Source organism: Rana temporaria, chromosome 1, assembly GCF_905171775.1.
Source record: "Rana temporaria chromosome 1, aRanTem1.1, whole genome shotgun sequence".
NCBI classification, from domain to species: Eukaryota; Metazoa; Chordata; class Amphibia; order Anura; family Ranidae; genus Rana; species Rana temporaria.
This window is the reverse complement of record NC_053489.1, coordinates 623379803-623396502: the sequence shown is the minus strand read 5'-3', so window position 1 is coordinate 623396502 and position 16700 is coordinate 623379803. Positions and strand designations below refer to the sequence as shown.

Below are 16700 nucleotides of genomic sequence, written 5' to 3'. Positions count from 1 at the left end.
AAAAAGATCTTCAAAGACAGCTGTAGAAACATCCATCACCTACAGATACTAAATAAAAACGGAGGCGTAGCTGAGCTGGGAGGGGCTGTACCTTAGCAGAGTTTCCTGCCTTTTCGGGTCAGTGTGCATTCACTTGAAGGTGGCAGCATAACCCAAGTAATCATGAATGTAAAGACCCCTGTCCTGTGATGTACAAGAAAATATCACGACATGTCACAACAACAAGACCAGTTGGCAATGGGCCCTGACTGCAGTAATGGAGCAACAGTCTTTACTTCTGGAGGAGGTGTCTTGGAGGATCAAGCAGTGACTTAATTGGGTAAAAAAAAAAAAAAAATCTTTACTTTGAAACTAGGTGGGATAAGGATGGTGCGGATTTGGTTCACCCGCAGATAGTCTTTAAGAAATATACACACAAAAAGCATCTAAAAAAAAGGGATTTACTCCAAACAGTTGAAACAAAGACAAAAATAGGGGGTGGTGCCCATAGCAAAGACTGTAGAAGGAGACAATAAGTTCAAATTTAAAATGAAAATGCTGCACCTGGTATTCTCCAGTGTTGGTCATGTGACCTGGAATCTATCCATTCAGCCATGAGATCTCTGCTGAAGGTGGGGGGGGGGGGGGGGGGAATCAGCCTTTCTGATGTCTGATCAGTCTCCTCACCAACATGGCTGCCAGTCTCACCATACAGAAATACATAATAAACCGAACGGTTGCCGCACAGCAATTTCACATTTCTCACACACACACCCAGACAGCAATTCTCTCTTACCTGTAAACTATTCTCTCCCTCTGTAGATCCTCCAGTCCACAGCATAGCTCTGCAGCATAGAACACAGCTCTCTGCTCATCGAAGCCTGGGTTCCCCATGTTGTATATGTGAAACTTCAGGTCTCCGCCATTCATAATAGTTAACACTAAGCAAAGGGCATCCTTTGTTTCATAGCTGTAGGCTAAACTTACCTAAGGAACCAAAAGGATATGGTTTAAATCACAATGTCAGCCTATGGACAATAGATAATAGATAGACAATAGATAACACTAGATAACATAGATTATCACTCAGGCAAGATTTACAATTGCAATACATTGAATTTTCCAGAATAAAATGAACTTCAGTCAAAGAGCTAAACACACAGAATAAATACACATAAAAGAACTGGAAAAAGGATTTGTATTTATATCCATCCAGTACCAAGATTTACAAAACCCTACAAGATAACACAGCCAGGTTGGTATCCACAGTTTTCCCTACTGCAGTTATGCAATACAGCTTAGTCACCTACCTACCTTGGTGGCTGGACAATAAAGAAGCAGCAAACTAATGAAGTCATCCCATAGACACTCCTAAACCTTGTGGACAGCCTTGCCAGAAGAGTTAGGCCGCGTACACACGGTCGATCTAAACCATGGGTCTCAAACTGGCGGCCCTCCAGCTGTTGTTAAACTACAAGTCCCATCATGCCTCTGCTTGTGGGTGTCATGCTTGTAACTGTCAGCCTTGCAATGCCTCATGGGACTTGTAGTTTCGCAACAGCTGGAGGGCCGCCAGTTTGAGACCCCTGATCTAAACCGATGAGAATGGTCTGACGGAGTGGCCTGATGGTCTGATGTGCGTATACACCATCAGTTCAAAAACCCATCGGGTCAGAACGCGGTGACGTAAAACACACGACGTGCTGAAAAAAATTAAGTTCAATGCTTCCAAGCATGCGTCGACTTGATTCTGAGCATGCGCGGGTTTTGAACCGATGCTTTTGTGTACTAACCATCGGTTTGTACCTATCGGGCATCGGTCGGTTAAATTTTAAAGCAAGTTCTAAAATTTTTGAACGAATGACAACGGACTGATGGGCCGTACACACGGTCGGTTTGGACCGATGAAACTGGACTTCAGTCCGTTTTCATCAGTTTGGACCTACCGTGTGTACGCGGCCTTAAAGCTGTAAAGGGTGGACCAACTCAATATGCAACCCTACAGACTAGGACTGGGATGCCATTAAAGTTCATGTGCGTGGAAAGGCAGGCGTCCTAATATTTTTGGTAATATAGTGTATATTTAATGATTTTCAAATATGCTTTTTTTTAATTTAGGAAACTGAATTAAAATGTGTTTTATATATGCCTGATATATTGTTATTTATAGTCTTAAAGATACTTTCAGATTTTTCGTTTCTTTTTTTTAACAAGAAAATATTTTTATTTTCTAGATTTATCATCTAAGCAAAATCATCAAGACATCATTTGGGAAATGTAAAACACGAGGAAACCCAAGGGTAAGGAGGAGCAGTGAGGCCCCTCTCACATGTGGCAGGAATCTGTCCGCTGATCCCCACTGAGCAGGTGGATGGCTGTGCAGCCTGCTCTCCTCTATAGGTGGATGGCTGTGCAGCCTGCTCTCCTCTATAGGTGGATGGCTGTGCAGCCTGCTCTCCTCTATAGGTGGATGGCTGTGCAGCCTGCTCTCCTCTATAGGTGGATGGCTGTGCAGCCTGCTCTCCTCTATAGGTGGATGGCTGTGCAGCCTGCTCTCCTCTATAGGTGGATGGCTGTGCAGCCTGCTCTCCTCTATAGGTGGATGGCTGTGCAGCCTGCTCTCCTCTATAGGTGGATGGCTGTGCAGCCTGCTCTCCTCTATAGGTGGATGGCTGTGCAGCCTGCTCTCCTCTATAGGTGGATGGCTGTGCAGCCTGCTCTCCTCTATAGGTGGATGGATTTAAATGGACCACCTGTCCGTTTACAGCCAAAGGACATTTGATCCGATCTGTTTTTAGCAGATTGGATGTCAGTGGGTGTCAACGGACACATGTACGTTGACACCCGCAGCTCCATAGAGGGCAATGGATGGTCCAATTGGGTCCGCCAGAAAAACCGACAGGCAGACCCGATTGGTCCGCCCGTGTGAAAGGGTCCTAGCATGTATAATACAGTATTGTTATCAAAAATAAACACAATGATTTACATCAGGGGTCCTAAAGCTTTCGAAATAAAAGGGCAGATTTACTGTCCTTCAGACTTTGGCCAGCACTGTGGCCAGCAAGGGCAAATAAAAATCTCACGTCTTTGTATGTTTTCATTTGAGACGACCGCCCTGTGAAATAATAGATCACTGTTTGCAACAGAGGAAGTGGGTCTGCACATTGTAATTGTGTTTATGATCTTCTAGAAAATGTTCAATAAACATTGTAATGGGGAAAAAACAATGTCTCAGTGCTGGCCATGTAAAAAGATTAAAGATTATGTGCATTCAATGTACAAATGTTTTTGCTGTTCTTCATATTGATGACTATGTATTGTAAAATCTTTAATAAATTGTTTTAAAAAAAAAAAAAAAAAAAGATTAAAGATTACATAGTGCCTGTGGTGTTTAGGAGGAGGAATAGTGGCATTGGTGGAAGGAATAGTGTCCCTCATTTTTATCAGTGGAAAGAATTTAGCCTTATTGGTGTCAGTGGGATTTAATATGATCTATTGTTGGTGTCAGTGGAAGGAATAGTGCCCTATCATTGGTGTCAGTGGCAGGAATGATGCACCATTATTGGTGTCAGTGGGAGGAATAGTGCCCCGTTGTAGATACTATATCAGTGGAATAAAAAATGTCTCGGGGTCAGTGAAAAGAATAATGTCCCATTGTTAGTGTCAGCGGAAGGAATAATGTATCATTGCTGGTGTCAGCAGGGGGGGGATGGTGCATCATCATTGGTGTCAGTAGGATGAATGGTGCCTTTTTATTGGTGTCAGTGGTATGAATGGTGCCTCATTGTTCGTATCAGTTGAAGGAATGGTGTCTCATCACTGGTGTAAGTAGGATGAATGGTTCCTTTTTATTGGTGTCAGTGGTATGAATGGTGCCTCATTGTTGGTGCCTTGTTGTTCATGTCAATTGAAGGAATGCCTATATCGCTGGTGTCAGTGGGAGGAATATTACGCCATCATTGGTGTCAGTGGAAAGAATAGTGCCCTGCTGTTGGTGTCAGGGGAAGGAATAGTGCCCCAATGTAGACATTAGTGGAAGGAATAATGCCCCATCGTTGGTAGCACTGGAAGGAATAGTGCCTCATCATTCGTGTTAGTGGGATGAATGGTGCCTCAAGGGCCAGATAAAGGAAAACCAAGGTCTGCATCCAGCGTGCAGGCCACAGTTTCAAGAGCACTAATTTATATTATGTAATTCTGTTGATTTACAACTGTTGGGTTAGTGCACTTTGAACATACTCTTATTGACTTCTCCAATGCTGCTACCACAATAGTAATCCAAAATTGAGATCAGGGCTTCCCCTGGTTATGCCAATTTAAACAGTTGCAAATCATTTGCAATACCATGACTATTTAAAGGAAAGTAACTCCAGATATTTTTTGTTAGTTTAACAGAGTGGAGAAGGGTTAGAACCTCACCTATGTGGATATAAATATTGGGGTATATTGCCGACACTCATCAGAACTGAAGAAGCTGCTTGGACAAGCCACAAAAGGTCTTCAACATTACTGAACAAGGCCAGTTGAATGTGACTACTACTTGCCAATCGTTTCTAATAGCCCCCTACATCCATATACCCCTAATGCAAATGGTTCAAGAGCAGTAAAAATAAATGATATAAAGGGGATATTTAGTAAGGAATGCTACATGGCTCCGTGAGGAGCATCGCAGGTGAAATGGAGATCCATTTTTCTTCTAACACTGGCACTTTGTTGCGGCAATGACAAAACGCTCATTATGAGCTAAATTAAATTAACATTCCAGACTGTTTTCTCTGAAAGGCCCATTCTTGGAGATCCAGAGGCAGCACTCAGCAGCGTCATCAGCTTTCAGCGTGGAGTGGATATTGTCGGCTGTAGGACCCGACCACGTCAGCAGATTTTTGTGTGAAGCAGCAGCAGTGTCACTTCAAAAGATGCCATCAGGGGTACTGCGGACTCCGCCACCCAGAGACTGAAGAACAAAAGGCTTTCTGTTCTGTGTGCAGAGCTACATTTATAGAGTCAACTTTATCACTTGGACACTGTCCTGGTCATTCCAGGAGACATTGCTGATTGCAACATCATGGATTGTACCAGCTTTATTCTACCAGCCATGCAAGTTACTACAAAGCAACAACAGAAATCAAAGTGGACTTTTGAAGAAGACATAAAGTGAATGACATTTCATTTGCTAAAGTGCTTTGTATCATTAACAATTGCCCTTTAAAAAGAAAATGCTATTTTCCTTTGTTGTATTCCCAGTGGTTGTTATCCCCTACAGCAGGGGTGCCCAACCTTTTGAATAGCGAGGGCCACTTAAGCAACTTGGTAACCAGTCGTGGGCCACAATGAGCGAGGGCGTGCGGATGACAGGTCACAGCTACTCTATAGGCCCTCCGATCTGCCCAGATGGAAGGGGACAAATTCCCTTCTGTTTTTTGGATTGGAGGTAGGCGAGTGTAAATGGACATCTGTTGCTCTGGAGAGGTGAATTGAGGGTCCCATTTGGTCAGGCTGATCATCTGAAAAGGGCCTAAGACTGCTTTCAACTGATGTGCTGTGGTTTGCCCACTCTGCGGGTGCAGCGTAGTGCACCTGTGTCTATCCTGCGGGTTAGCTGAACTTTGCCATAGACTCCTTCTGTGGCAAAGCCGGCGCTGTAGAGGAAACATCAGCTTATGGGGCTCTGGTCCGCAGCCGCTTTCTTCCTCTACCACCAGCTTCATTCACAACACTGATGCTGTGGTATAGCAAATCGGCAACCTGTGATCTGGGCTTGCCAACCCACTATTCCAGAGCAGGAGGTCGCGGGCCACTTCAGAGGGCTCCGCGGGCCACTGGTTGGCCACCCCTGCCCTACAGCTTCTTTGCAGCCACCTTGTGTCTACATGTGCTCTAGTGATGGCTGCATGGCATTTCTCAATGTGGTTTTTGCTGATGGGGACAGGATTTGACGGCAACTGTGCAACGTGTCTTGAAACAGTCACTTGTATTCTCCATAGAAAACCCAAGGTGACAAGGAATGAGAACAATTGGGAGACAGGTACAGAGTGTTGTCACCCTAGAACAGGAAATGTCTGAACCCAAAGTGATTGTATAGGTTAGTTTTTTTTTAAATAACAAACATGTCATACTTACCTCCACTGTGCAGTTCGTTGTGCACAGTATGGCCCTGAACCTCGTCTTCTGGGGTCCCTCTGCGGCTGTCTTGGCTCCTTCCTGCCGCAGATAACCCACTCTGGGAAGCACTCTCCCAAGGGGGTTACCTTGCGGGCGCGCTTCCGAGTCCTGCATTCGGCAGTTCCATAGCCACCAATTGCAGGACTCTGCCCCGCCCCTGGCGCCCGCATCATTGGATTTGATTGACAGCAGCACGAGTCAATGGCTGCGCTGCTATCAATCTATCCAATGAAGAGAAGAGAAGAGAAGACCGAGCAAAGGAAGAACGACGCTGGACTTTTCAGGGCTCAGGTAAGTAAAGTGGGGGGGGGGTGGAATTTTCAGATATTTTTTCACCTTAATGCATAGGATGCATTAGGGTGAAAAAACTTGAACCTTTACAACCCTTTACAATGGCAGAATCAATATTATTTTAATAAAACCTCTCTGGAGATTCATTATCTGCATCACAGCTAAATAATAAAGGGTTTTTGTTTAAATGCACATTAAAGAGACATTGCGGTTGATTTAATAAAGGTAAATAGAATGTGTACTTTGCAAAGAGTTCCCAATCACCTTCTCATTTACTAAGCTCTGGACACAGCCTAGTTGCCTTTAGTAAATCAACCCTATTGTCATATTGAACATGCCCTGGCAAAAGGAGCATAGGGGGTCAGGGTAGGGGGAGCCCTTGTAAAGAGACACTGTCACTTTAACCTTCATAGAAACCTGTACCCTTAAGGTGAACCCGAGATACAAAGTTGCCATTGGTGACTTCTCCTTTGCAAAATGCTTGTTGTCTGGCTGTCGGCCATTGGCCTTTCTGAGTCACTGACCATGAAGACGACTACCAATGACTTCATTGTGGCTTCATGAAAAGAAGGAAATCTCTGGGACTTTTAGGTATCGAATAAATAAATAATGCATTTTATATAAAAAAAAATTGAAATTTTATTAACATTAAAATTCATAAAAATTCCTTGTGCTGTTAGGTCAATTCATATACAAATACAAACACTACCGTCCTACATGTTTTGCTTCGAAAAGCTTCTTCAGGAGAAAATGGGGGGGGACTAATGCGCAAACCAACCTAACAAGGGCACAAAGAACTAAATTAAAATGAATAAAATAACTAAGCAGCAGCCACGACTAGTAGTGCTCACACACTGGTAACAGATAAAAAATGGGGGGGTGTAATGGCGCTTGCAAACATAAAAGTGAATAAATAATTATAATAACAATACCTAATAGTGAATAATCCTGAATTAAAATGTGAGTGCATCCGTCCCCTGCTGAGGGTCTAAATATGTTCCACTCTGGGTCTTAAACAAGAATACCACCCAGCATCAATCACATAATGTGGAGGGTAATAGGAGTGAAATAATAATAAAGTCAGGTAAACAAACGTGCCAATGACAGCACAGTGTTGATGAGGTGAAAGAATAAAATCACCATAAAGGAATTCCAGATAATAAAACCAATAATCAATTATTTAAACATAATTATGCGATCAGAACCCAAAAAAAATATAGTTTCCTGCAGTGAGAGTGTCCCATATAATCCACCAAGGGTTCAAACACAAATAAGTGTCATAAATAATCGAACATATATATAAAGATATATATATATAAAAAAATATTTAAAATATTAATAAACGTGTCCAGTGCACAATCGTGCAGAAGTGAAATAAAATTCAATCATAGATTTCTAAGGTGCATATGCACCTTAGAAATCTATGATTAAATTTTATTTTTGGATTTTATTTTACTTCTGCACGATTGTGCACTGGACACATTTATTATTATTATTTTAAATATTTTTTTATATATATATATCTTTATATATATATGTTCGATTATTTATGACACTTATTTGTGTTTGATCCCTTGGTGGATTATATGGGACACTCTCACTGCAGGAAACTATATTTTTATTGGGTTCTGATCACCCCTGCATGGTTATTGAACATTTTTTCAGGAACCTTGTCTACAAAACCGCTTGTTGTTTTTTTTTGGACTTTTATTCACCATTTATTTCATTGATTATTGCACACTGCACTTTTAATGGATGAAGCACTTTATGGATTTTCACATTGCATAATTATGTTTAAATGATTGATTATTGGTTTTATTATCTGGAATTCCTTTATGGTGATTTTATTCTTTCACCTCATCAACACTGTGCTGTCATTGGCAAGTTTGTTTACCTGACTTTATTATTATTTCACTCTTATTACCCTCCACATTATGTGATTGATGCTGGGTGGTATTCTTGGTTAAGACCCAGAGTGGAACATATTTAGACCCTCAGCAGGGGACGGATGCACTCACATTTTATTTCTGGATTATTCACTATTAGGTATTGTTATTATAATTATTTATTCACTTTTATGTTTGCAAGCGCCATTACACCCCCCCCCCCCCATTTTTTTTATTCTTCAGGAGAATTTAAATTCTGGCTTCAATGACTGTGTGCCTATTCAGGGTCAATGATTGAGAAAGGATTTAAACCAGAGGCAGCCAGACAATTAGCATTTTTCAGAAACAGGTGCCAACAGGTGCCAGTGCCAAGACACAGTCGATTTCTCTTGGTGACTTATCTATTGATTGACAGTTACATCCGTGGTTTCCATTAGACAAAACAAGACAAAAGGCAGGCAGACACTGCTGTACTGTCTCTTTTGCTAACCAATAATGATCTGGCAATCCTGAGTCATGAATAAAATGTTTAATTAAATGTTTTGACATTTAAAAACAAATTATTACGAATTTTAGCCATCTAAATTTAAAATGTTTATTCAAAAAAAGAAAGCAGAAAACAAAAAAGGACTGCATTACATATATTAGTAAAAACTGTAGCAAAAAAATAAATATCAAACATTAGTTTAAATTGATAAAAAAAAAAAAAAAAACGTGATATGGTTTTCTGAGATAATGCCTGTTTTTATTTTTTTGTAAATTTCTATTTGTATTTTGCAAAAAATAAATAAAAAATAAATAAAAATAAAACTCACTAAGTGCCGGTTCACAGTAAAGCGACTTGGGATCCAGACTTCAAGTTGCCCCAAGTTGCTGGACATAAGAAATTCCATTGACGTGAATGAGAGTCGTTTAATGTACACTACTGAAGTCGCTCCGACTTCAGAAAAGGTTCCTGTACTACTTCAAGGCAACTTGTACCCATAGATTTCAATGAAGTTGCCTCCAAGTCGGATCTCCATCTTAACTGAACCAACTTTACAGGATAAGAAAATAGTTTACCCAGGCAAACCCCTCCCTCCCACAGAGCCGATTATTCTGTGACTGGCCACAGCCAAAGTCGCCTGTCATGGAGGCAACTTTAAGTCACGTTGTAAGTTGCTCAAAGTCACGATGAGGTCGCTCCAAATTTGCCTTGCAAAGTCGCGCTGTAAGTCGGGTTGCCCCTGTGTGAACCGGCACTTACTATGGAAAATGTATCTATTTTTGTTGACACTTTAAAAAAAAAAAAATCTGCCCCACCAATGCAAAAATATTCTTAGCTAGATTCAGGTAGAGTTAACTCTGAATCTGCGCCGACCTAAGTTTAAGTGTATTCTCAAACAGAGATACACTAAACACTTTAACCTATCTAAGATACGACGGCTTGCGCCGTCCTATCTTAGGGTGCAATTTTTAGGCCGGCCGCTAGGTGGCGCTTCCATTGTGGTCGGCGTAGAATATGTAAATCACTAAATACGCCTATTCACGAACGTACGCCCGGCCGACGCAATACAGATACGCCGTTTACGTAACGCTTTATCAGGCCTAAAGTTATTCCATCTTATAGATGGAATAGTAATGTTAAAGTATGGCTGCCGTTCCCGCTTCGAAATTCGAAAATTTTACGTCGTTTGCGTAAGTCGTCCGTGAATAGGGATTTACGTCGTTTACGTCCACGTCAAAATCAATAGGCCCGTGCGGCGGACTTAGCCACAATGCACTCTGGGAAATGTAGGCACACGGCGCATGCGCAGTTGCAAAAAAACATCAATCACGTCTGGTCAAGCCTCATTATCATAAAACACGCCCCCTCAGCCAAATTTGAATTAGGCGCCCTTACGTCTGCCCGCTTTAGGCTACGCCGCCGTAACTTAACAGGCAAGTACATTGTGAATCATGTACTTGCCTCGCTAACTTACGGCGGCGTAGCCTAAATGCCTTAGGCTACGCCGCCGCAAGTATGCGCTCGCCATCCTGAATCTAGCTATCTGGGTCTATAGTGATGACACTACGCATGGGAAATTCCCACGTCATCGCCTTAAAATTGCAGTGACTGTAGTCACATTCCACACTATAAATTCTCCCTGGGAGTGTATCGTGCTGTAATCCCACATATGACAAGTAGCACAATTACAGCAAGCAAAAAATGTATCAAGCAGATTGCATTTCATGTACTAGGTCAGAATTCTCTTGAGTCCAATACATACTGTATACTATATTTTTACCACTAGAGGTCACACTCTGTTTCAGAATAGCCAACAAGGGGGGAAAAAAATCTAAGTTGGAAAAATGAGTTTTCTTTTTGTATGCAAGGTAAATTAAAGTTCGTTTAAAAATGTATTACATAATGTTTTCTTGGTCTAAAGAATGGTGCATTGCTCATGAATCTTTAAGCACAATCAATAATGACCAGCATTCCATGATTCCTCTTATCTCCAAAGTGGCTGGACATGACCTTGTGCATAATTTATGCGTCTCACTTACATTTTTTTTGAGACAGATCCTGACACAGTACCAGAGCCCAGAGTTGACATGCTAAGAAAATGCCACAAATTATTATTATTCTTCAGGATTTATATAGTGCCAACTGTTTGCGCAGCACTTTACATCAGGGCAGACCGTACAGTTACTATACAATTCAATACAGGAGGGAATCAGAGGGCCCTGCCCTACTCGTCAGAGCTTACACAGCTGTGTATAGAGAAGACTAATATATATATATATATATATATATATATATATATATATATATATTATATTATACACACACACACACAGTGTAACAGTATCTTACAAAAGTGAGTACACCCCTCACATTTTTGTAAATATTTTTTTCATGTGACAACACTGAAGAAATGACACTTTGCTACAATGTAAAGTAGTGAGTGTACAGCTTGTATAACAGTGTAAATTTGCTGTCCCCTCAAAATAACTCAACACACAGCCATTAATGTCTAAACCGCTGGCAACAAAAGCGAGTACACCCCCAAAGTGCAAATGTCCAAATTGGTTTTCAAAGTATTTTTAGTCTTTTTCTTAAATACAAAAAAGTTCTCATTTAAACAAGATTCTGTCACATTATGTATTTGTTCCTACTTATTATTCAATATACAGAATCTTGATTAAGTTCCATAATTCACATTATCGTTAAAACAACATTTCCTACAACATATACCTACATATATTCAACTATCTTCCATTCCCTTTCATCCTCACATCTATTCATCCAACAAAAAAAAAACATAACCCCCCTATTCTCTGCCTTTCCATGTGCTCATTTTATATTTCATTTATATTTCCCCTTTGTATTTGTCCAAATTGGGAAAAAAAGTGTCAATATTTTGTGTGGCCACCATTATTTTCCAGCATTGCCTTAACACTCTTGGGCATGGAGTTCACCAGAGCTTCTCAGGTTGCCACTGGAGTCCTCTCCTAGTCCTCCATGACGACATCACAGAGCTGGTGGATATTAGAGACCTTACGCTCTTCCACCTTCCGTTTGAGGATGCCCCCACAGATGCTCAATAGGTCTGGAGACATGCTTGGCCAGTCCATCACCTTTACTCTCAGCTTCTTCATCAAGGCAGTGGTCGTCTTGAAGGTGTGTTTGGGGTCGTTATCATGTTGGAATACTGCCCTGCAGCCCAGTCTTTGAAGGGAGGGGATCATGCTCTGCTTCAGTATGTCACAGTACATGTTGGCATTCCTGGTTCCCTCAATGAACTGCAGCTCCCCAGTGTCGGCAGCACTCATGCATCCCCAGACCATGACACTCCCACCACCATGCTTGACTGTAGGTGAGACACACTTGTCTTTGAACTCCTCACCTGGTTGCTGCCACACATGCTTGACACCATCTAAACCAATTAAATGTATCTTGTCTTAACCACTTAAGCCTCGGACCATTTTGTAGCTAAATGCCCAGGCCAGGTTTTGCGATTCGGCACTGCATCGCTTTAACAGACAATTGCGCGGTCGTGCGACGTGGCCCCCAAACAAAATTGGCGTCCTTTTTTCCCCACAAATAGAGCTTTATTTTGGTGGTATTTGATCACCCCTGCGGTTTTTATTTTTTGCGCTATAAACAAAAATAGAGCGTGAATTTTGAAAAAAATGCAATAATTTTTACTTTTTGCTGTAATAAATATCCCCCAAAAACATATATAAAATTTAGTTTTTTCCTCAGTTTAGGCCGATACGTATTCTTCTACCTATTTTTGGTAAAAAAAAAAATCGCAATAAGTGTTTATCGATTGGTTTGCGCAAAATTTATAGCGTTTACAAAATAGGGGATAGTTTTATTGCATTTTTATTATTTTTTTTTTTTTTACTAATAAGATCAGCGTTTTTTTTTTTGTGACTGCGACATTATGGCGGACACTTCGGACAATTTTGACACATTTTTGGGACCACTGTCATTTTCACAGCAAAAAATGCATTTAAATTGCATTGTTTATTGTGAAAATTACAGTTGCAGTTCGGGAGTTAACCACTAGTGTTGAGCAGAATATGCCATATTCGATTTCGCGATATATCTCGAATATATATTCGAATATTCGAGATATATTCGCTAAATTCGAATATTCGTGATATTTTATCGAAATTAATTGATTGCGATTTTTCGCTATTGCGAATGCGAAAATAATTGCGATTTTTTAATAACTACGGTAGGAGCGCTCTGATTGGCTTAGAATATTCGTGATATTTTATCGAAATATCGCAACATGTGAATGCGATATTTATTGCGGAATTTCGAGATATGCTGGAGGAGCGCTCTGATTGGCTTAGAATATTCGTGATATTTTATCGAAATATCGCAACATGCGAATGCGATATTTATTGCGGAATTTCGAGATATGCTTGAGGAGTTCTCTGATTGGCTCAGAATATTCGTGATATTTTATCGAAATATCGCAACATGCGAATGCGATATTTATTGCGGAATTTCGAGATATGCTTGAGGAGTTCTCTGATTGGCTTAGAATATTCGTGATATTTTATCGAAATATCGCAACATGCGAATGCGATATTTATTGCGCAATTTCGAGATATGCTGGAGGAGCGCTCTGATTGGCTCAGAATATTCCTGATATTTTATCGAAATATCGCAACATGCGAATGCGAAATTGATTGCAGATATTTCGAAAACTGCTGTAGCAGCACTCTGAAATCGAATATGTATGATATTTTAACCGAAATACATATTGCGATTGCGATTTTTCGATCGCGCATGCGCAATTGCGCGAACAACACGCGACCATGGTTGGAAGCAATTTCACTAAGTCTGAGGAAAAGTTGCTGATTTGTGTAAGTATTTTGACCACTGTTATTTCATCATCTTCAACTGCATTTAAGTCTAGTTTAAAAGTTAGTATATATGATCAGATATTAGTATTTAACCAAAAATGTGTCTCCTGCTTTTACAAAACTACAAGTCCCAGCCCAGCCCAGCATTTTAGTCTAGTTTAAAAGTTAGTATATATGATCATATATTAGTATTTCACAAAAAATGTGTCTCCTGCTTTTACAAAACTACAAGTCCCAGCCCAGCCCAGCATTTTAGTCTAGTTTAAAAGTTAGTATATATGATCATATATTAGTATTTCACAAAAAATGTGTCTCCTGCTTTTACAAAACTACAAGTCCCAGCCCAGCCCAGCATTTTAGTCTAGTTTAAAAGTTAGTATATATGATCATATATTAGTATTTCACAAAAAATGTGTCTCCTGCTTTTACAAAACTACAAGTCCCAGCATGCCTGGACAGCTGCAGACACCCTGGTTGGCAAATGTGTATTTAGGCACTTTTCCTTGTTATTTAGCATAATGAATTTAAAAATTTTTTGGACATAGGACGTATGCGAATGTCCTGACTTCAGTGTCCTCAAGGCCCAAGGACGTTCGAATACATATTGCCCTTTAGATGTTGCAGAACTACAACTTCCAGCATGCCTGGGAATGCTGGCACTTCTAGTATTGTAAGTTCTGCAGGCCCCCATTTTTCAGGCCTTTATGCACGGGTCTCTAAACTGTGGCACCCTAGATGCAGCAAAAGTAAAATTCTTAGCATGCACTGACAGACCGTGGCTGATGGGAGTAGTAGTTTTGCAACAGCTGGAGGTGGACTGGTCTTGAAACCCAGAGTTAAGTAACAAACACGTAGTGTTTTGCAACCATTCTGCCTCCAGCTGTTTTTTTCCTGTTGAAAAGCCTGTGGCGTGCAAAACACAACCCAAAAACTCCACCCGGATGCAGTGAAAAATGTGCACACACCTAAAGAGTGACATCACAAAAAACTGCGACGGGTACATACGTCAGTGGTCCTCCGAAAAAGGTCCCGTCTCTGACCCCCCGGGGCGTTAGGCTCCTGACAGGGAAAAGAGTTAGCAACGCATATCTCCCCTATACGTGTATCCTGTGTTGTTAATAATATATTCATAATTATGCAAATGATAATGGCTGCTATATTTATGCAAAAAAGGTGGCGACCGAAATGGCAGGATATAAAATCTTTCATGTTACCCCTGTCATTGATTAATAAGGCGAGAATGCTTCCAATTGTTGAATAGCATACATTTACGTCATATATCCATAAGGCTGTCAACAGAAGTATTACAATATACTTTGTTCTTCATCTTGCAGAAGTTCCTGGAAACAGGATACGATGAGCTGCGGAGGCAGCCAGAGAAAAGGGCTGTGGTCAGCGCCCTAATCGCTGACTTTGGCGGCCAACATGACCACAAGGCAATTGTTAAGAAGTGGTCTGACCTGAAGAGGCGCCAAATGGTTCAGGTCAGACGTCTTCGGGCTAAATATCATCCAGGTAAGTTATTGTTGACAGTTATGTTTTTTTTTTAAAAAGTGTATTTTGTGCGTGAACTCGAAAGAGAGAGGAGCCGGCCTGCAGGAGTTGGGAGGCCTCCCCCAGAGGCAATCTGCCACCTTTCTCCATGCCCCGGTTGGCAATGGCGGGTGTGAGGGGGTCCTCCCAACCCAACCTCGCATAGCACACCCACCAGGGGCGGGGCTGAGACCACCAAACTCAATTCACAGGTAGCCGAGAGCGGGATCCGAACCCCTAGCTGCAGAGGTGAATCACTTGTCAGTGCAGTGGCAATCGTGTGGAGCCACCGCAGCTCCTTTGGTGACAGTTATGTAAGGTCATATGTAATTCATGTAAGGTCAGATGTTGTTAACCAAGATGCCATGTTGTGCTAACATATATCACCACCGGCCAAGGTATTCATAGTACTGTTGAAAAAAGACATGGGACAGCAGACAGGAACACAGAAGTTATGTGGGAACATAATTTTCCCATTGCTTTGCATGGGACTTTAAAGAAAAACCCCGACCATGGCAAGTGGGGGTGGGTAAGGTTTAAACCACCTATCCTATGTTTGTGGCTGACATATAAGTAACCTGTGTGCCAAGTTTCATATAAATATCTTTAGCCGTTTGTACGTGATGCTGGAACATACATACATACATACATACATACATACATACATTTATGCACACACACACACGTTGAGTTTTATATATATAGATTACCACTAAATTCCTGTGTTAGGAGTGGGGTTGTTATAGTAATCCCGTGTGCTCCATCAGGCCCTTTTTTTAACATGAGATGGTCTGAACAAAACAAAGGAGACAAAAACAGCTCATTTTAACATGGTTGCATCCCAGCTCACGCTCAGTCCCCTGTAGTGCCCACAAGACCCTTTAATATAACATTGTCCCATTGGTTAACTGTCTATATAAATCAATTTGTATTCATATACAATACAGCAGAGTACACAGAATTTGCATACGTCATTAGAAAACATTTTTATAATATATGAACATTGTGTTATTATAGGAGCTCCAATGCCAGTTATCCGCGCCAAGCGCAGAAGGCGCCAGGCCGATGAGGAGGAGGAGGAGGATGCGGCAGAGGAGGATGCGGCAGAGGAGGAGATGGATGAAGAGGAGCAGCCAGGGCCCTCCCACTCCCCAACCCCAGCTCCTGCTGAGGAGCAAGCTGAGGAGCTTCCCCCCCCCACCACCCCAACTTCTCAAGCAGAAGAGCAGGAGGAAGAGAGCGGTCCTGTGAGCCTCGTTCAGGAAGGTAAATATGTGCACAATGATTAATAACATTTCAACAATAAAATGTAGATATAAAAATGGACAACATATAAAGCGCACCTGTCAGATTGTAGAACCATAATATGGTATTGATGCTAGAAGTATACAGGTAGTGCATAATTATTAGGCAAGTTGTATTTTTGAGGATTCATTTTATTATTGAACAACAACCATGTTCTCAATGAACCCCAAAAACTCATTAATATCAAAGCTGAAT

The 16700-nt window shown here is 41.2% G+C and overlaps 1 protein-coding gene across 1 annotated transcript in view; it reads right to left on the bottom strand.

Moving 5' to 3' along the window:
• The window catches only part of GRK4 (G protein-coupled receptor kinase 4), a 426683-nt gene that overhangs the window by 47933 nt on the left and 362050 nt on the right, over positions 1-16700 (bottom strand). The window contains exon 9 of the mRNA XM_040335342.1: positions 776-966. Within this exon, the coding sequence (XP_040191276.1) occupies positions 776-966 (191 nt within the window). The remainder of the gene's footprint in view (positions 1-775; positions 967-16700) is intronic.